This window comes from Thunnus albacares, chromosome 22 (genome assembly GCF_914725855.1).
Source record: "Thunnus albacares chromosome 22, fThuAlb1.1, whole genome shotgun sequence".
Taxonomy (NCBI): Eukaryota; Metazoa; Chordata; class Actinopteri; order Scombriformes; family Scombridae; genus Thunnus; species Thunnus albacares.
In genome coordinates, this window is record NC_058127.1 from 24,652,583 (window position 1) to 24,673,952 (window position 21,370).

At 40.2% G+C, this 21,370-nt stretch overlaps 1 protein-coding gene and 1 long non-coding RNA gene across 12 annotated transcripts in view; one reads left to right on the forward strand and one right to left on the reverse strand.

Moving 5' to 3' along the window:
• The window catches only part of camk2d1 (calcium/calmodulin-dependent protein kinase (CaM kinase) II delta 1), a 109,637-nt gene that overhangs the window by 62,793 nt on the left and 25,474 nt on the right, over positions 1-21,370 (forward strand). For 6 of the 11 annotated variants that reach the window (XM_044342352.1, XM_044342353.1, XM_044342357.1 and 3 more), the window contains exons 6-12: positions 4,432-4,504; positions 15,263-15,365; positions 16,646-16,729; positions 18,106-18,200; positions 19,802-19,924; positions 20,034-20,117; positions 20,351-20,393. In XM_044342352.1, coding sequence (XP_044198287.1) covers positions 4,432-4,504; positions 15,263-15,365; positions 16,646-16,729; positions 18,106-18,200; positions 19,802-19,924; positions 20,034-20,117; positions 20,351-20,393 — 605 coding nt within the window. Of the gene's footprint in view, positions 1-2,227; positions 2,301-4,431; positions 4,505-15,262; positions 15,366-16,645; positions 16,730-18,105; positions 18,201-19,801; positions 19,925-20,033; positions 20,118-20,350; positions 20,394-21,370 lie in introns of all 11 variants that reach the window. The other 5 variants (XM_044342348.1, XM_044342351.1, XM_044342349.1 and 2 more) reach the window with 1 other exon arrangement.
• LOC122974372 lies at positions 7,532-11,458 on the reverse strand. Its single transcript, XR_006400366.1, has 2 exons — positions 8,204-11,458; positions 7,532-8,091 (listed from the first exon to the last, which is right to left on the reverse strand). It is a non-coding gene; the product is annotated as an uncharacterized LOC122974372 (long non-coding RNA).

A 21,370-nucleotide genomic window follows, 5' to 3' on the forward strand; every position in this document is an offset into this window, starting at 1 on the left:
TATGGAGGGGGATGTTGATCAGTCTGTCTGATGGTCCACCACTTTGGCCCAAACCATTGACTGTATACAAAGATGGACGACATGACAGCTCCCCAAAAGTGAAGCCAAAGAATCTCAATTGCCCCCTGGTGGCTGGCTGAAGTATAGTTCATAAGTCCCGCCCCTTCCATGTTAGTGGATGGGACATGAGCCAAACTAAATAAGTACACATCAAATACATTATCCCAAAGATGGTTTCTGTCATTTTAGTTAGTTCTTATCATACTGATGTTTGTCCAAGTGTTTATTTTTCTGATAAGTTTATTTTTAATTAGATATTTTACAATATAGAAAGGTGGTGTGACATCATGATTGACAGCTGCTCTCAAACTTCAGGCGCCACTCTACTTTGCAGACTCTGGCTCCAAATGGCGTCACACATATTGCATATTGGTAGGAAATGGAGATGCGTCACCATAATTATTTATTGTCAGTGGTCCAAAGTAAAATATCTCAAAAATTATTGGATGGATCGCCATGAAATTTAGTAGACATTCATGGCTCCCAGATCAATCCCAATGACTTTGCTTCTAACTTTTGCTCTAGTGCCATCATCAGGTTCACATTGGTGATTTTAAGTGAAATGCCTCTGTTGGATGGATTATCATGATATTTGGTACTTACACTCACCAACCACTATATTAGGAACACCTAATGCAATCCAATACAACACCTGTGCCATAAATTCTGCTTTTATGAAGCTTATACATTTTCAGTTTTTGTTGACATCGTCAGAAAGATGATCATTCAACTTTATGTTTATTGTTGAGATCATAGTGGGTGGTGGTGGTGTACTGGAGTGCCTTATATTGAAAAATGTATAAGCTTCGTAAAATTGCATTGCATTAGATTGTATTGAGGTGTTCCCTAGTAAAGTGCTCGGTGAGTGTACGTTCATGTTCCTCTCAGGATGAATATTAATCACTTTGGCGCCATCATCAGGTCAGAATTTCAATTTGTCCAGTGCTTTGGTTTGTTATCTACTTGCAAAACTAATTACATTTCTGTCAGCCTCAGCTGTACTTCATGTTTAGTGCTAATTAAGAAAAGCTAGCATGCTAACTTGCTAAACTGGTGAACATGGTAAACATTATACCTGCTTTACATAGACAAGGTAGTTTTTGTCATTGTTAGCATGCTGACGTTAGCATTTAGCTCAAAGCACTGCAGGCACAGCCTCACAAAGCAGCTAGCATGACTGTAGACTTTTAGACTTGTTTACAAGTAGCCCAGTATCAAGAAAAGCTTCATTCCAAAGCATGTTATATGTTCCTATAAGATTTAGTTTTTAGTTATTTTGAGGATGTTCAGTTTTCCATCCAGCTTGGTTATCTCACTGGTGTGCTTGAAGTTAAATACGCTGAAGTTTGTCTTTCAGTTCCAGGATTTGTCATCAAGAGTAGTAACTGTTTTGATGTCATCTTAACAAGAGACTTGTTCATTTATGAAATAACGAATCAGAATTAGGTTTTATTTGATCATCTGGATTCTATTTTGTGGTGGATTTTGATTTGTAAAAAATATTTTAAAGGTTTTAAAAAGAGCTTTTTAGATTAAAAGATAATGCATGTGTCCTTTCTATCTGTTCTATTTCTATATTTCTCTACTTTTGAGTGGCTTAAAGGAACAGTTCAATATTTTGGGAAACATGCTCGTTCACTGTCTTTCTGAGAGTGAAATGAAAAGATAAAGAGAGTTGTTGTAAATCTCATGGCTGTGTTTTAAGCACAGAGGTGGTATCACAACATGGTTAACCTAGCTTAGCATTTCCCCCCGCTTAGCAAGACTGGAAGCAGGGGGAAACAGCTAGCCTGCCTCTGTCTAAGGTAAAAAAAAAAAACAACAAAAAAAAACACCTCTAAAGTTTCCTTATTTGCACAATATCTATTGTTTGTTTAAGTCTTACATGATCAGAAAGGTAAAAATGTGTTCTTTCAGGGGCATTTCCGTACAGACATGGGATTGATATTGGTCTTCTCACCTCACTCTTGAGAAGAAAGCAAATAAGCGTACTTCCCAAAGTGTTGAACTTTTCCTTTAAAACCTTCCCTTTGTCAATCAAGTGTTTGTATTTCATGTGTCTGGTGTGTTCTGTCTGCCCGTTCTTGTTTCTTAGTTCTCTGACATTTACCTGTTCTCCCTCTTCCTCTCCTTTTTGCTTCTGGCCTGGTCTCTCTCTCCTCCACAGTCACTGCATACAGCAGATTCTAGAAAGTGTAAATCATTGCCACATAAATGGCATAGTACACAGGGACCTAAAGGTTAGTAAGTGGAAACAGTAACAGCAAAAAGACACAGGCCTGCCCTCCTGCGGCACCTTGCCTCGCTCCTCCACTGCCTGATCAGTCGACCAATTAACCAATCACCGAGCGCCGCCTCCTCCAAAACCACACTCCCTCCCCTTCTCTGCCAGTCACCCTCACACACCCCCCCACCTGACAGGAAATCCCCTGCTGCAGGGCACTGTGGGTAGGCTGGCTGGAGAGGAGGCGGTCGTGTAGTGCTGGGGGGGGTTGGTAGATCTCATCATGGCCTGCCTCCCCTGTATGCCAGGGCACAAAGTGCATGTAGCATCTGTCCAAGCCCATGCTCTGACACAGCCACTGTGAGGCTGAGGCCTGAGAGAGGAGGAGGAGGAACAAGAGGAGGAAGATGGGGCTTTAGATTCCATCTATATAGGTGTATGACAATTTGTATTCTAAATTATAACACTCAAAACACAAAGTTTAATATGACACTAATTTATGCTTTGATGTCAAATCAGAATTAAAGCCGTCAAGCAGCGTTTGAATCAACAGCCCCTCCACTGTAAATAAGCACCACTTTGACAGCATACTGTAGATATCAATTACTCATTTTTGCACTGATAGCTGCAGTCCACGACTGTATTTAAGGGAAATATGTAATTGAATATGTAATTTTTTAAAACCAAAACTGTGATTTAAACTGTGATTATTTTTTAAAAATTTAACTTTTTAACATTTTGTGACTCTACATAGGCCTGGTTTTAAACAAGATAAGTTTGTATCAAGCGTGAACTACCTGAACGAACCTATTGCTACATTAAAAATTCATCTCTTTTAACATCAGTAAGTTACAGAAAAGACAATTCACATATTAACCTATTAGTGGTTCTGACAGTACTTTGGGGTTTTTTCACATAGCTCTGGCTGTCAGTTCTGTCAGTTATGTTAACATTGTAATTGCTGAGATTTTAGAACTCTCTAAAATTTTGTCGAAAGGTGCAAGAAACCCAAGCAGTCAGATGATCAGAGGTTGTAAATTGAACTTATTTGAAAAGAAAAAAAGACAAATTATATAATAATAAATTCCACAGTTTTCATGTGAAATGAGGGATTTTTAATCACATTTCTGGTGTGCTTACTGTACCTTTTACTTCTGAATTATCCAGATGATGAATCAGTTTGAACTGCTGGTTTGTTTGCAACCTGTCTCATCCTCATCTGGCAATTTTTTGCAATGTTGCCACCTGTTGAGATTTCATCTTCATAACTAATAGAACTGATGGCCAGAGATTAAAAAATATAACCATAGCTTTCTATGACCTTACAACAGGCAGAATTAACGTTAATTAGCCACAGCTGACAACAGCAACAGTTGTCTTTATAGCTGCAGAGATTGACCATCACCAACTGTACTTTCAGAAAACCTTTTTTACAATTTGTTAAGACATTGTTGTGGATGTAATAGAAGTTACATTTTTCAGTTTAAAAGTTGCATTCTTTTAAATTGGGATGTAAAAACAAGTAATAATTCTAGGCTAGTCTACACCAAACTGTCTTCTTGTTGTAACAGTAGTCAGTCCAGTCAAATAATCTCTAGAGGTGCTGTTGACAGTGCTTGATACACTATGTTGCGACCCACCCCATGTTAAATGGGGGGGGACAAAACCTCCAAACTTATTCACACTGACAGCTCATTACTGAGGACCAGTATCAGATTCAAACCACACCTCGCCTCAGCTCCTGTGCCTCTCTCCTCACCCTCCCAGGGTCCTGCCTCCAGTTGGCCAGGAGCTAACACCACTTCTGTTTTGATACTCGGGCAGAGAATTGGCTGTGTGTATGTGTGTACGTGTGTGTGTGTGTACTGTAGAGCAATTTTTTTTTTCTTTTCTGAGCCTGTCACAGCAAACATCAATTGGTGACCATGGCAACACAAAAAAAACATTTTGAACACTATAGAGTAAATTGTCCGTTTTTCCAAATTACCCCTCGTTATGGCCTCTCCAGGTGGGTCAGTTGCCACATTGCTGTACAGTCTCCCCACTAACACGGCCAGCAGCTCCCCGAGTGTCAAAGCGAGCTCACAGCTACAGACAGTGAGTGGTAGCTTGTCACTAACCCATGGCCCCCTGGTGTTTGCATGCAGTCATTGCATTCAGCAGATCCTAGAGGCTGTGCTCCACTGCCACCAGATGGGTGTGGTCCACCGCGACCTCAAGGTAAGTAGACACACGGTGAATATATTTTAGTTTCTGTCATGTGGCCTAAGTTTCCTCCATACATCCTGTTTCGTCTTATAACTGTACTTTGTGTTAATTTCTTTACTTTTTATCGACTTCCCTAAACATCTATACCCAACTTCTTTTTTTTCCACGTTTATACTTATGTAACTCTACCCCTCCTTTATAAAACTCATACGCCTTTACTGACCCACTCCCCTCGGAGATGTTTGGTTACATCTTCCAGGTTCATGTTTCAATAAAATATCAATCTCAACGCCTCCACTAAGCAAAGGAAGCAGCCAGTCCGCAGGCCCCAACAATGGTTACTGAAAAGTGTTAATGGTCCTGGAAATAAGATTGGCAGTCCTCCACTCAATTACTCTGCAGCTGTAAACAGCAGCGCATACTGTTTATGGGCCTTGTAAAACAGGCACATGTGTCTGGAGAACATCTACTGTGGTACTTCAAGTTACAAGATTCTTTTTCTTCACAGACATGATATGATCAATCAATAAATAATGACAGAAGTAATGCAGTGGTTATTTATAAAATAAAACTATAGAGCATTTTATACCCATGTTCGAGAAAACAACAACAACAAAATTTAAGGTGAATTTTTAAATTTTTGATTGTTTGGTTAGTTTACTGATTCTCTCATATGTATTATTATTTATAGTCAGAAGTGCAATGCAGCAACAGAATCTATACAGTACAGAAAAATAGCAAGGTAGGAATTAAGTAACAAACAGTCTTAACAGTATGTTCAGTATAAACAGTATATAATAGTATAAACAGTGTCTGACAGTATTAAACAGTACAAGCAGCTCAAGTGTGCAATGCAGCATCAAAACCAAAACAGAATTGAAATGTACATATAGCATCTTCATAAAAATACTGTGGCTGAATGTATTAGTCCCTGTACACTGAGGTTATTAATTACAGCAGCTGTCACTGTGTTGTAGTTACAGATACAAGACAGTACTACAGAAAGATGAGAGTGGACCCCTGTGTAACGTATAGCTTACATGGCAGCATAGTGCAGTATGTGTGTGTATATGAAGTCAATTGTGCCAGACAATTATGGGGGCAGTCAGACAGATTAAGGAGGGGTATTTAGTGGACTTATTCAGAGCAGTTATAACTCTGGGGGAAAAACTATTTCTGAGTCTGGAGGTGCGGGTGTAGAAGGCCTTATAACGTCTGCCAGATTGAAGGAGTTCGAACAGACGATGGCATGGGTATGTAGAGTCCTTACAAATGCTGGTAGCTTTCCTGAGGCAATGTGAGCTGTAGATGTCCTCCAGGGCTTGGAGCTGTATCCCAATGATCTTCTCTGCGCTGAAGACAACCCACTGAAAAGCTTTCCTATCAGCTGCTGCTGTGGGTCTTCTGAGCCCAGAAACCTGAAGCTGGACACTCTGAAGACCGGAGCGTACTTGTCATCCTGTGACCTTCCAAAGTTGATGATCAGCTCCTCTGTCTTTGCTGTATTAAGGGACAGGTTGTTCTCTGACCACCAGCACACCAGGTTCTGCACCTCTACTCTGTAGGCCTTCATCACTGTTGGAAATCAGCTTGTTAACCGTTATGTCATCTGCCAACTTAACAATGGTGTTAGTGGCGAATGCAGGAACACAATCGTGTGTGAAGAGGGAGTAGAGGATGGGGCTCAGTACACATCACTGTGGTGTACCAGTACTCAGAGCTATAGTGGAGGACAGGTGGGGGCCCACTCTCACCACCTGAAGATGCTCTGACAGGAAATTCAGGATCCAGTTGCAAAGTGATGAGCTGAGGCCCTAGCTGGTGGAGTTTGGAGGTGAGCTTGCTGGGGATGCCAGTATTGAAAGCAGAGTTGTAGTGTACGAATAGCATCCTCATGTATGTGCCCTGTCTCTCCAGATGAGTCAGGACAGCGTGAAGAGCTGGAGAGATGGCGTCCTCTTTGGATCTGTTAGCTCTGTAAGAGAACCGTTATGAGTCCAGTGAGGCAGGGATGATGATGGCTTTGATGTGGGAGAGGACCAACCTTTCAACCCACTCCATTATTGTTGGTGTGAGGGCAACCAGACGATAGTCATTCAGATTGCTGATGTTTGTTTTTTTTTTTTCAGCACCGGCACTATGACGGCTGACTTTAGGCACTTGGGGACCGTTGCCAGAGACAGGTTGAAGATTCTTGTAAATACTTAAGCTACCTCCTTAAGTACCTGTCCTGAAACTCCGTCCAGGCCTGCAGCTTTGCATGGATTGACCCTCCTTAGTGTGTGCTGCACATCAGGTGTGCTCAGTGTGAGAACCTGTTTATCCTCTATGGCCAGGATTCTTGCACTTGTCACATTGTTGCCAAATTCAAAGCGAGCGAAGGTGTTGAGCTTGTTGGCCAGTGTGACATCACTGTGGGGGTAGACAGAGCTGCTCTTGTAGTCGGTGATAGTCCTGATGCCTTGCCACATGCTCCTAGTGTCAGGTTTGACCTGGCGACACTATGTGCTGTAGTGTCACCTGATGTAAAAGCATTATTGCATGCTCTAAAAGTATTATTGTGTGCTAATTATTTGCCTGTTTAATCAGATTCACAGTGGCATTTAAGTTTACTTATAGTTATTTCTGGTCACATATATATGTCTGTTAGTATCTCGCTGGCAAATAGTTGTAAGTCTTTGCAGTGTGGTCAAGTGCAGCGTCTGTGAGGTAGACTGTATCAGCAACCCATAGCTGACATAGTTGATATTGAACTGGTTAGAGAGAAATTCCTATGATTTATTATTTTCAAAGTTGTCATGATTAAGTAAATTTCTAGAGTTTTTGCAAGGCCTTCAGTATGCTCTAAGTAAACTGGTTTGTCGTCATTTGTCCATCTTTTGTGTCTTTATTTGACAAGATTAATGTTACAAATGGGGACAATGGAGCACACTCCCCTCATGCGATGCACCAAAAGTGACAGAAGTAGTTGAAAAATGGTTCACACCTGAACAGTCTTAAAGTGGGTATGATTGTTGGATTGTCTTTTGTGAAGTGAGAAAAATCATCTGAGATACTGATTCCACTGTTCCAGAAAGGGGGTTTCAGAAGCAGTTGAACGATCTGACGAGCACTGTATCTGAGGCAGACTTGGAATAAATGGAATATTATATTCACAATAATAATATTGTGAAGTCAGCAATCTGTAACCTCACCACTAGATGGCATTTAATCTTACACGCTGGTCCTTTAAAGGGGTACTACAGGAATAAACTTAGGGGACATGTTTAAAAAATGGGGTGCAGCAGTAGCTGACTTTTGGTTCTTGGCAAAGGTCAAATTCCAAAAACAACTACACCTCACATAATGCAATTTTATAGTGTCTCATTATTAGATCCCCTTCAAACTCCTCACTTCTAGTTTATAAGGCAGACTTTCGGTTAAAATTTTGAATCAAGAACAAGCTCTTATGTATTTTATACCAGGTAGTTATTTTAATAGAATAAATAATGTTATTTCACCTCTTAATACAGATTCCCTTGTTTACTATAGCAGTATTGTGGGTGTGTACTGGGAGAATTACGTACCTCCATGAATGATACCCCTTGTCCTGTCAGGAGCTTTGGAAGAATAGAGATGTCATTATAACTCAATTTTTTTGAGGGTGGACTTTAAACTAAACATTACGTCCACAGTAGTCTGGTTAACACCTCTAATGCTACTTTTACTCACTGTGGTTTGGTCATCTCTGATTTGCCAATCAAATGATCCCAGGTGTGTCTGAGGTTAGGTTTACCTTCAGCAATAATGAGCTCACATTTTGCATTCACCGACTGCCTCTTTTTCTGCTCTCTGATTGGCTGTTGCCAGGCAGCTGCACCGGCTTACTGCAGAAAAACAAAGACAAAACAAATACAACCAAAACAAATAAGCAAGCTGGAGAGCAGTGGCACGATGGGAAGCTCTGTTTTGCCACATTGTATGTGTATTCATGTGATTTCATCTCACAAGATAATGATTTTTGGTAGCACACGGAGTCCAAAACACCCACAAACAGGTGCCTAGGAAAGCAAAACATAGCAGTCGTTATAAAGTTCGTGCAAAGTTTTATGGTTTATGTTGAGAGTCTAGACACATGCCGGTGGAGTGTCATAAATTTTTGTGGAGCAGTAACGGCACATACAGGCCTCCTTTAGAACCACTACAATTATGCTTTTCTTAGAGCAGGCTGCTCTAGCACTCTTTTAGCATGCAAGTTTATTTCTGACTTAAGATCAGTAGGTGCGACAATATAATCTCAATTTAAAGTCTCACCAGCTTTTTCAGAGCTTTTAACCAGAGGAAACCCACTCACACAGACCGCTTTCCACTTGAAAGTGGTCTCAGACTTTTGGACCCCATTGAATATCTCAATTTAAAGATCAGTGGTAAGAACCCTCTTACACAGAGCATTTTATCAGTGCGCAAGAGGATATATAGATCTGACCACAAAGAGCGGATGATAAGAAACCTGCCCAGACTTGAGACCACGATGGATGCTATAGACTCAACAGGGACTAAAAGAAGCATCCCAGTGGTTCACGCTTGCATGGCTGGGCTGTCAGTCACAAGGAGTCAAGACTTACCATAAACCATTCAACATCTCAAGATCTTTGCTGGTACATTCTAAAGACAGAAGCCCTCTAGAGACAAACTGTACATTGATGAAACAGCAGGGAGCCTGGACAAGAGACTGAACAAACACCAAAACCAAAAACCAAAACCAAAACCGCTCACAGCATAGACTGAGAAGGAGTCAAAGGTCATTGAGCAGGAGTTAGTGGACCAAGTAAGATTCACATTCAACGCCAGAGACCATCTTTGTGCAGATACAGGTTACCAGAGGTTATCTCCCCCCCCCCCCCCATAATTTCCATATGTAGCTCATGTTACTTATGAAGAGCATCACATGTGTTGCTAGGAAGTGGACTGTGAATTGAAAAGTGTCACAGATATTAATTTCTTTGGTCAAGAACAAATGTACAGCATTAGATGAATGGTAACATCAGGATTGGACTCATCGTCCTCTGATTGAAGGATAGTCCATCCCCAAGCTGTCCCTTCTCTTTTCTTTTTCCCTCATTTAAATAACGGATGTTCTCTTCCTGTTTCACCTTCCTCAACCCTGTTGAAGAACCACTGACTTGACTGTGTTTCCCAACTTTTGAAACCAAACCTGCACCATGTCATTGTCTGGCACTAATTAATGTCATTCTGTTGTGGGAAAGAGCGAACTTGTAAAGAACAATTCTACAAATGCTTGAAAAGAAGCAGGTCAATACCACCAAGTTCACAGGTCTGCTGTATTTTATATTAATACTGACAACTTGCTTTGATGGTGTTAGTTTTGGTTATAACAGTAACTATTTCTGCTATACACTGCAGTGCTTTTCACAAATTTAACCAGTTATTTTGATTCAATTTTGTCTAAAGTAATTAGATTGATAATGGCAGAATATTGATCTGTGCAAATCTAGCAACAGGACTGACTGGTTTCCTTCTTGTTCTTCCTTTTGTCTTTTGTCTGAGGTTTTCCTCTTCTGTTTACATCACTTTTTTTTTTTTGATGAAGTAGCTGCAAAATCTATAAGTTCAGTGACTTCATATTCTTTTCCAAACGCTGTCTTTCAAAATGTCTGACTCTCTTCCTAAAAAAAAAAAGAATAAAAACTCAGGGGACAGTTGTTGGCAGCAAGTGCAGTGTGTGCATTTGTCAGTAACAGTAGTAGTCCTCCAGATTAAAGCAGAACCCTCAGGCTGGTATAGCAGGCCAGTAATTTTATCTACTTTATGGCTGCCTGTATCAGACAGAATCCAATTACAGCTATTACACACCAGCAGCAAAGAGGGAGCATGAATCCTTATCAATCTGATATGAACTATACTTTGTACTTTACACACATACAGAAACCCAGTGTTAGTGTGTGTGTGTGTGTGTGTATACCCAACAACCATTTCAATGTTGAACATACTGTACGCTGATATGACAAGACTCAGTAATGTGGTTAGATGGTGAAGTTTCCCACATCCTGCACATTTTCGTCAGTGAAATGTTTACTGGGTATTGATTTGTGTTCATTACCCTGTAAGTTTGACTGCGTTTGCATGCGTGTGGCTGTTGTAATCTTATCTGCAGGCCTGAAACCAAACTAGGCAGTAATTAGAGACTGTCGGAATGCTTTCAGTCTAGTGATGAGTAAAAGATAAAAAAAAAAAAAAAAAAGGAAAGAAATGAGGCATCAAGAGGCGTTAGAGCACACTGAGTGCCTTCCATCCATATGGTACCATCTGTGTGATCATAAAGCAGATTATAAAGCACTTCATCAAATCCTCTAGTGATGCAGCCTAATAGGAACACTCTTTTAGTTTTGATTTGACTTTAAATGACAACTCCAGTTTATTACAACTAAGGTTTTATTTTTCTAGCCTTAGCCATTGTTTCTGTCAGCCATGAATAAAACAAAATAATAAAGTTTTAAAGTGAGGGTAGCTCCTGGTTCCAGAAGTGTATTTCCACATTCTGTATTTCCATTGCAAATTTAAAACTATTGGAAACTGGACTCCCACTGGTAATGTAACAGCCCTATATCTTTTATGTTTTGGCTACTACCTTGGCATTGACAGAAGGCTCTACAATACCCATGAGCCTCGGCTGCTATTACTATGGAGAAGAAGCCAGTCAAAGGTGTGAATTGGGCCAGTTCGAAATGCTTTGTTGTTGCAATTGCTGAATTCATCCAAAATTGAAAGATGTTTAGTTTTCACCCACTGTCAATTTTAAGCTCATGATTGGATGTTTCTTGCATCTTTTGGATTTGTAAGAAAATTCTCCCTTAAAATTTATATGTACACAGTCTTTTTTTGTTAAAGAACCAGAAATTTTCTAATGCAATCAATTAATCGATTATTTCCTCGATTAATCAATTAGTTGTTTAGTCCATAAAATGTCAGGAGATGGTGAAATACGTCTGTTTCCCAAAGCTCAAGATGACGTCCTCAAATGTCTTGTTTTGTCCCGACCAACAGTCCAAAACCCAAATACATTCAGTTTATTGTCACAGAGGACTAAATAAACCAGAAAATCTTCACATTTGAGAAGTTCAATCAGAGAATTTGGAAATTTTCTTCTGAAAAAATGACTCAATGCTTAACCAATTATCAAAATTGGTTAATCATTTAATAGTTGGCATCTACTCGATTAATCATTGCAGCTCTAGAGAAAATGAAAGGGACTTTCATTCCCACAACTTTGCTGCAGAGATCTGAGGAATACAGCAAGTTTGCTACAACAAAACCCAATCAGGCAAGAAACACGAGCAGCCAGATGATCAAACGGGTTGGTAACAAGCCAGCAGTTTAGTCAGATTATCTAAATTACTTTATTTGGTGGTGAAACCAAAAGTGATTGCACTGAATGTGATTGAAATGCTGGATGCACAGGAAAACTGTGTGCACACAGTATGCTAGGCCTAAGTTGAACCATAGTTCATCTACTTCAAGTGGGTCTGTAAACTGTGATTTTTATCATTCACATTCTCCTCTCCTCTTCCAGCCTAAGTTGGCTGACCGCCCTGTTGCTTTGTTCCTTGCTCTTAATGAATACTTTGGGGTGTACAGTATTTATCATAGCTGACAGATATTATGGCCAAAACTACAAAAATAGGACCCAAGTTGAAGGTTAGGACAAAGTTAGGCTTAGTGGTTAGAGATTCTCAATGGCATCCCCCCCTGCAGAGTGTGTGTGTGGGGCAAGTGTCAGTTATATGCGGGGGGATGCCGACGTGAAACTGTAGCAGGGCAAATTAAACTGTGGCAGTTTAATACATTGGTTGGAACCCTGCCCTGCCAGGGTTAGGGTTAGGGTACACAGTTGTCTGAAATGATCAAACTCAAACTTGTTTTCCCCTTCTCCATGTCCTTCATTTGACCCTTACCTGTCCACCAGTTTTCCATGGTTGTTTTCCAGGGCTGGGATCAAGTGGTTGCAGTGGGCTGGGGTGGTGGATGGCAGGGGGGAAAGTTTGCAATGACTGCATGATGCTGTTGACCTCCACCGTCTCTTTCCCTTTGCCTCCCTCCTTCCTCCCCCTCAACCTCTGCCCACAGCATGTCCTCCTGAACCGCAAGTCTCAGCATTCACACATGCTCTACTAACTGCTCAAGACACCTTGAAATGCGCACATTGACTTGACACTTCAATTGATTGCAGTGAATGGCATGACTGATGCTGTCTGGAATGAATACCACAGACTGTATATAAAAAATATTAAGTATATTAAGAGCTGTACAAGCCATAATTCAGTCTGCGCCTCTTACAAACACATGAAATTCAAGTACTACAGCCAGCGGTATAGGTTTTTTGAATAATTTTGAAGAATTCTTGTGGTATTGTGGCTTGCTGATGTCCAGTCAGGACAGTTGGAGGCAACGGACACAAGTATGTCTAGGCCCGGTTCTTGTGTCTGGTTTTATAAGCAGTCAGCAAAAACATCATCATTGCTATTCCCCTGAAATTTTAGCTTCTGAGATTATAAATCCAGAAAGAGTCTTTTTATCGGTTCCATTTTACAAAATTATGCACAACTAGAAAATATTTTTGGTTACATTTGAAGTCCCAGTGAAATGAAATATACGTTTTCCCAGTTTTAATCCTGTGTCCATGTGTTCATTGTTCATTTATCTCTTGCTGTATGCCAAGTATATGTCAGAAAATCAGTATTTTACGACAAAATCTTTTCTTTTCCTGTAAAATGGTTTCAAATATTTGATGACTCATCCTACACTCAGGGGCATTTACAAAAGTTCATCCAATCAAATGTGACTTTGGGGTGAGTAGCTAGTCACACCCATCTTATAAAATAGCACTTGCAGCATTATAGAGAGAGATGGGAAGAGATGTGTATTTGGATATCAGTGGGCAAAAAACTTTGTTTTCATTTCCAAAACAAGGTGTTATCTCGTGCCAGATCATCCTCCTCCTGATCTAACAACAGGTTCGGGTGTGTTTGGAGCCAACAGTCCTCTGTAACTCCATTTCTCTCTGCAGCTGAGCCCTGCCCACTTTTTAATGGTCTAATCAAATGCAAATGATTTAATGTAAATCCTTCTTGTAACTGTACACTGCTCAAATATTCCATTTCACTGGGAAATATGTCACAGTACAGAAGCTAAAGACACTCTAACTTCTGTTTCATGGGGCCTTTAAGAGAGGAAAGAACATTAAAGCCATGGTTATCAAATCAGGTCTATTTTAAATTTAAAGCTGAACTTTAAAAGTTTTACTCTCCCAGTCACAGGTGAAATTATAAATACACATAGCCTCCTCACCTGTAGAACAAGCAATATGATCTATATGATCAGCTGTCCATGTAATAAAGCATATCAAAAAAAGTTATTATAGAACATCTGAGCTTCATTAAAAAGGGGAGATAGAAAACACTCAGTAGCCAGACATTTCTTGGAGGCGAAGTTAAATGTTCTGTTGTGTTGTGAAGTTTGTGTAAGAAGTGTGGATAGAGCAGTGATGAATCGCACTAATGGGGATAACTCAACTTTGTCTGTCCTCAGAGGCTTTCATGGTGATTTACTTTGTAGTTATACATATGAAAAGTGTCAAGTCAAATTAAAAAGATCGGTTCGATGTAACCCCCCCCCCCCCCCCCCCCCCCCGCATTTCCCCAAGGTGTGGGTGTAGCAGGGAAAAGCACTGTTTGACGCTCCAACAATTCTGTGTTTAAAGCATACTGACGCCCTTGGAGGCTGGCCATCTATGTGTCTAGTTCTCATTGGATGATTAACCATATTACAGGGTATATATCAGCAGTGCTTTTACCCATGCTGTAAAACACCCTGACAAAAGGCCCTGTGCGGTGTGTAAGTGTGTAAAGCATTCATATATATGTGGAAGTGAAAATATAGTTAAAAGTATACTGCATGTGAACTCATGTATTGTATGTGACAATCAGAATGAATTATGGCTTGCACGTCCCCCCCTCATAATGTACGACCAGTGTGCACACTGGTGTTCAGGTAACTGGATGTAATTGTTGCCCAATATAAGCAGCTATCCTTTTCAACAGCATCCTTTCCGTTTGTTATCATCACAGTACGGCTCAGTCGTTGTGAATAATTTCCTTTTTCGCTCCATCAAGGAAACTGCCTCAGAAATGTCAGCAAATACATTATTCATTCCCTCCGAACCTTTCCCGAAGCCCCACCCGCCCGTCTTCTGCTGGGAGGGGTTGGCATGAGTCACTGTCCGCCTCTCTCACCAAGTCCATCTCCACCAGCTGGACTTGTATTGCCAATTTGACCGCAGCTTGCCAGCATCTTGTTGAATGATACGTACCACGTGCCACTGGGCTGAGGTCTGCAGCGGCCCCTGACTCAACCTGAACGTAATCAGGCTCCACATGAGTCAGTGGTAACTTTGTATGTGTGTACAGGCTGGACTCTGAGTCTGACATGCCTCGCTCCAGTAGACATTTATCTGTTAGACTGGACAGCTGCTACAGTTAGCCTCTAGTTCGGCCTTTAGTCCTAGCTGCTGAACACTCAAACACACATGGATGACATCAGTCCCTGATGTGGTTATGCAGTATAATAACCCTTCCCATAGTTTTAAAAGCTGCCAGTAACCAAAACACTAGATCTTTTAATACTTACCTCAGTCATGTTATTTTCATTTTAAGCTAATATCACTCTATCCGTGCAAGATGCTGAAAGTTTTTATCTATGTTTCTTCACTCCAAGCCAGAGAATTTGCTCCTAGCCAGCAAGTTGAAGGGAGCAGCGGTCAAACTGGCAGATTTTGGCCTGGCCATTGAAGTGCAGGGAGACCAGCAAGCATGGTTTGGTGAGTACACATCATTACTCTCAATTAGTTTTTCTTCTATGATTCAGTGGTAATTTCATAGCGTTTAATGTTTGGATTTAAGTGAAATATGTCACTGACAAGATATAGTCCCAGTACAGCCCCAGTACTCTCCATTGGGGTGGGTTATGCAGTTGGTGTGGTGTCACAAATGAAAAATACTTTTCTAATTCAGGTTCTAAAAAAAAAAATTATATTCCTATGTATGTTCTTCAGATATGGTATTTCAAAGGAGGAGAGATTCAGCAAATCACAGTAGTGGTCCAGGAATGTATTTGGTTGAAAGGACTTATGGTGTGCAGTTCTGGAAACTACATTACTTTTAGTGAAGAAAATGTCACCTGTCCTTGGTAATCGTACAGCTGTCATACCTGTCAAGTATAGATAATAAACCCCCATTTAAAATGTCTGGTCTTCACAGTATGCATGTGAATACAATTTCACTTTCTAAATTCAAACCCCTTTAAGTTTTTCTGCACCCTCTCTAAGATTTTGCTGATGCACAAATTCAATTTCAGACATCTCAAAATAGTTAATTGTCTCTCAGGTATGAACAGAACATTTGTGTGCTCATTCTGTCTCCTCTCAGGCAAGGTCTTACTGAGCTGATTACAGACATGTGAAACAGAATCATGGAGTTTTTTTTTTTTTTTTGTTTTGTCCTAGTTTAGTAATTCTTTAAACATCCAAATCAAATGAACATCTATAACTATGCCATTTGATCATGCAGAGCCTAAGGCCTTAAGAGACTAGGTGCGCCACTGCTCTCGGCTCTTATACCAAGTTTGAATTGGCTGGAGTTCAGGCCCATTTCTTTCTCCTATTCCCTGCAGAAAAGAGAAATAATTAGTCTATTCCCCCAGCACCAGCTGCCATCTGGAACCAGTTCAGTTTGTGTTCTGACTTACTACTAGGCGTACCAAGCGTCTCATTTCCCAAAGGGTCCGCTGGTACTTTGAGGCTTTTTTTAAAAGTAGGCTGTGAGTCACTGGTCGTGAGCCAAACTACATGTTCACAGAGGGATGTTTTCTTTTCCTGGAGCGTGTTAACCTCAGCTCATAAACTACACTTTATGAGACCACAGCTTTTTAGTTACCTTTTAGGAGACGGTCCTACTGTAACAAGCTTATGATAGACTTCTACATGCAAGGAGGTAGCAAGTTTAGTATCAAGCTAAACAAATTAGAGATGTGTAGCACTGTCAGAGCTTTTATTACTAGTGGGGTTGTACTGAATTATCTCTGTGTGTGTGTGTGTGTCAGGTTTTGCCGGGACACCAGGGTACCTGTCTCCAGAGGTGCTGAGGAAAGATCCCTATGGGAAGCCGGTGGACATGTGGGCCTGTGGTAAGACATTCTGCTAATTTGTATGTTATTGCAGGAAAAAACTGTTGATTTGTCTAATTGAGGCAGGCACACTGAGCAGCTGCTTCGTATTAGTCGCACACAAATGTCACAGCCTGAAACAGCCAGTCAGACGCCTTCCCCAGGGAGTATCAAAGAGGGCTGCCTCTACTTCAAAAGAATGATGAAGAATACATAACATGATGGGTTCTCCGGTGATTAGGACAGCTCTGAATGTGCTTCAGAGCACAACAACACAGCCATGTCAATCTCTGTTAAGCCACCGTCAATAAAACTGAACACTTGTTGCACGTCATATTAAAAGCCTACCATCAGCTGAAAGGGCGTTATCCTTTCTCTTTCCTGGTAGGCTTTTAATGTGAAACATCTACAGGAAATGTTGAGTTTCATTGATTGTAGCTCAATACTGCGAATCACAAGTAATTGAAACTAATCAGTGAATGAAAACAGCATTATTTTTGTTTAAAACTAGAAACTCAGAGCAGCAGATGGTGGCAGGTGGTGACTATGACATGGCTAATGTACATTATGCTGAATATAAAATTTTAAAAACAGAACAAGTGCAAAAGATCACCGGGCCAGAGTAAATTAGATGTCAACAAATTATGGTGATAGTAGTTGTAAAGTAGTAGAATGAAGAGGTAAATTAGGTTCATAAACCCTCATGGAACATCTGACACACCTCTCGCAGAATAACACCTGGTTCCAAATGATACTCTCCATAATAAATGTTTTTGAATTGACTTTAGTTTTTGGTTATCTTTGGTGTGTGTGTGTGTGTGTGTGTGTGTGTGTGTGTGTGTGTGTGTGTGTGTGTGTGTGTGTGTGTGTGTGTGTGTGTGTGTGTGTGTGTTCGTGCCGCTCTGCAGTACAGAGGGCTCCGACCTCTTGAATTAATCATTGATGACACTCACTACACTTCTGATGGGCCAGGCCACCTGGGCCTGAGATGTCAAACACACACACACACACACACACACATACACACGCTCTTTTACACACACCTGTGCTGACTCACAGTCCACAGAAACAATAGTCGGTGTTGTGTTTGTGGTCACGCTGTCTCATTGCCAGACAGAAGGCCTTTCATCTATTTCCTGGCTATCATCCAGCCAATCAGAACCCACGGTTCCCAGTTACACCAGCAAAGACAAGCACTTGGTTTGTGTCTGTTGCCACGCTGTTCTTTATTTAGACATCATACAACTTGTCTATGTTTATCTATGTCTTTATTTCTCACTTCACAGACTGTTTGTGCTATGGATTTGATAGTTGAGTCATTAACTTTGTTGTATGATTTTTGGAAGGTCAACTTGTGTGTATTGATATCTAAGTGAGCTGTCTGTGTGTGTGTGTAGGTGTGATCCTCTACATCCTACTGGTGGGATATCCTCCATTCTGGGATGAAGACCAGCACAGACTCTACCAGCAGATTAAAGCTGGGGCTTATGATGTGAGTTTTACACTTGTTGGTATTTCCCTGCTGTTTACTCCCTCTCCTTCTTTATATTTCTGTCAGTGTTTGTAGGAAAAGCGTAGCAGAGCAGACAGGCTGTGTAAACATTAGGGGTGTGCCCGAATACAAATACGTTATTCGGCAAAGCACAAATAGTGGGTTTTTTAACAAATATTTGTTTCATACAAATATTTTTAAAATTATTTGTTTTTGGGAAGAAGAAAACAAAATCAAATATCAGCGAGCAGGTCAGTTATAGTTGCTATCTCAGTCTCTCTCCTCTGCTCTGCTGTTACGTCTATCAGCAGGTCTCAATGAGGGGAGTCACATCCACCTGCTACATGACGCGTATTTCTTAATTTGGACATCACTTTAATTTTCATCTTTAATTTTCTAAAATTAAAAGCGTAATAAAAACAAAAACAGGACTTTTAAGTCTCTTTCCACTTTTATTCGAATACAAATACAAATAATTTTGCTGCCTCAACAAATACAGATACAAACACAAATACTGGGCCCTCTGCACATCCCTAGTAAACATTATCTTGTTCTCTACTGCCCAACCTGCCAGATTGGTTGGAGGAAAGGGAGATGGAATGAAATATGTTAATAAAAACATAAAACTTATAAGTCCAGTACATTGGACCTAAAGCTTGAGCTGGGTCAGATCACCTACACTGTTAATGCACTGGCCTTGTCTACACACAGAAATGACAATGAAACACGACGGCAAGAAGACGAATATGCAGTGAAATTCCTAAACAATGTTAATCAGAAATCACGCAGGGCAGTTGTAAAACATCACCATAGAAACAGTCACAGATTAATCCGGAGCTGATGAACACACAGAGATGTGGTTATAGTTTGAAGGTCTACTCTGTGTAGTGATACTGAAACTACTACTTTTTGATACCTTAATTTGGGGAATCTACACATGTTTTTCTCATTTAAGAAAATATTCTAAACAACTCAATGCATCAAAGTTAAATAAAGAATTTTGTCTTAATAAAATAAAGTAAAAGTTAGGAAAGTTTTCTCATTCAGGGTTAAGTCACAAGGTATCTGATCAAAGAATGAGTAAACAAGCCTAAGAATCAGACCAGGTGTTCGAGGTAAACTTTCAAAACATGACATGACACATATATTTCTTTTGGTTATTATTGTAATCAGGTTCAACACAAGGCCCTAGCCTCGAGTACCTACATATAGATTGTTGGATGTTCTTACATATTTGTATAGAAACAAGTAAATAGAGTTGTTTTCTGTCATCTATAAAGATCAGTATCATAAGAACCAGTGCATGTGGCAGTTTAGTCAATAACTACAATTTTATTGCAATTTATTAAAGGATATGCAAATATTTTTAATAACATGCAGACATAATCCAGATATCTGTTAACACTGGAGATATAAGAATAGATATTGGGCAATGTATTGAAGATTGATCGGGGAATCTGTCAATTAACAGATGTATAAAGAGAGATTTGTGATCTTTGTTTTGTATTTAAATAAAATAATTTCTTTAAAAGAGGGAAAAACGTTGAGTTTGGATTAGCGGAATGTTGTAAATGGTTTCTGTGATGTTTCTTCTGCAACAGTTCCCTTCTCCAGAGTGGGACACAGTGACTCCAGAGGCCAAAGACCTGATCAACAAGATGTTGACCATTAATCCAGCCAAGAGAGTGACTGCAACAGATGCACTCAAACACCCCTGGATCTGTGTAAGTGTCAGACAAACACACAACTGAGATCCCAGGTTTTCTTCTAACAAATTCAATAGTATGTGAAAACAGCTTCCAACACCACACACTTGTGTTTCTGTGTTCACAGCAACGCTCCACTGTGGCGTCCATGATGCACAGACAGGAGACTGTGGAGTGCCTGAAGAAATTCAACGCTAGAAGGAAACTCAAGGTCAGTGGCAACGTAGGCTGACGAACATGTTCCGATCCCCTCTGACCGTTTTAGTATTCAACTGCTGCATTCACATCTAGTTAGGAAGTTAATAGATTTGGTATTTCTTCCTGAAAACACCGCGTCACTGGAAAACGCTCCAAAAATCAGCAGCAGAATATCTAATCATTAACCTCTCAGCCTGCGTAAACACAGTAGTCTGTTTCTCTCAGTGTGCATTTCTCTCTTCATAGGGTGCTATCCTGACCACAATGCTCGCCACTCGCAACTTCTCAGGTAGGACTGATCCACTTATAACGCTGCTTTATTCCTTCTAGCACTGCCAGAAGTGTCGGTCTCTTACACGATGATGCCTCGTTGACAGAAATCCTGTTCTTAACCACTGTTTTTCTCCTTGACACCTCCTGAACTCATTCTTTATTTGAGTATTGTTAAAGATGCTGCTCTTTTGAGTGCAGCTGTTGTTCAAATGTGCTGGCCTTTAAGAAGCTCCATCTGTCCTCCATTTTTAGTCGCTATCAACAGAGACCGAATGACCACACAGATCGATGCAGACCCATCTCCACATCCCTTTAAAGGGCAAAACATTTCAACTGAGCCTAACATTGATTGTATCTCTTATGACAAACGACAGGCTAGCTTACATTTTATTATTAACGTGTTACTTTTGTAATATCTAAGCTTGCTGGTGTTAAGTCAATATCAGTGCGCAGTTTCAGTGTAAACATGCCCTCGGTGTTTACTTTTGTTTTTCTTCCCCCCCTCCCCCTCTTGTGTGGTTACTCGTGTAAGGTAAGAGTTCTTGTTGTAGTTGGCACTTGTTCAGTGTCACGCTACACTGTGAGGTTTGGTCCTGAGGCACGACATGTCTACAAAAAAACACCAGTATAGAGCTTTCAGCTGATGTCATGCATCTGTTGGTGGCCATGATGGAGGAAAACATGTCAAATAAAAATGTTTAACATGCAAATGATCAGATGGTGATAAAGGTCAGGATGACATATGATAGTTTTTGTTCATGTATTGCTACATTAATCCTGGTGATGAATAAAGGCCCCAAATGTATTTGTTCAATGAATATTATAGATTTAGATGTTTCAGTTTGAAAAAGGAAACATAATTCACAAATATGATGATACTTTGTCATATGTAAAACATAATTTGTTTTATGTGTACATACTTATAAATCATTATATGTATATGTCTACAGTATATAGTAATTTCTCATATATGCACATATGTATAGATTTGTC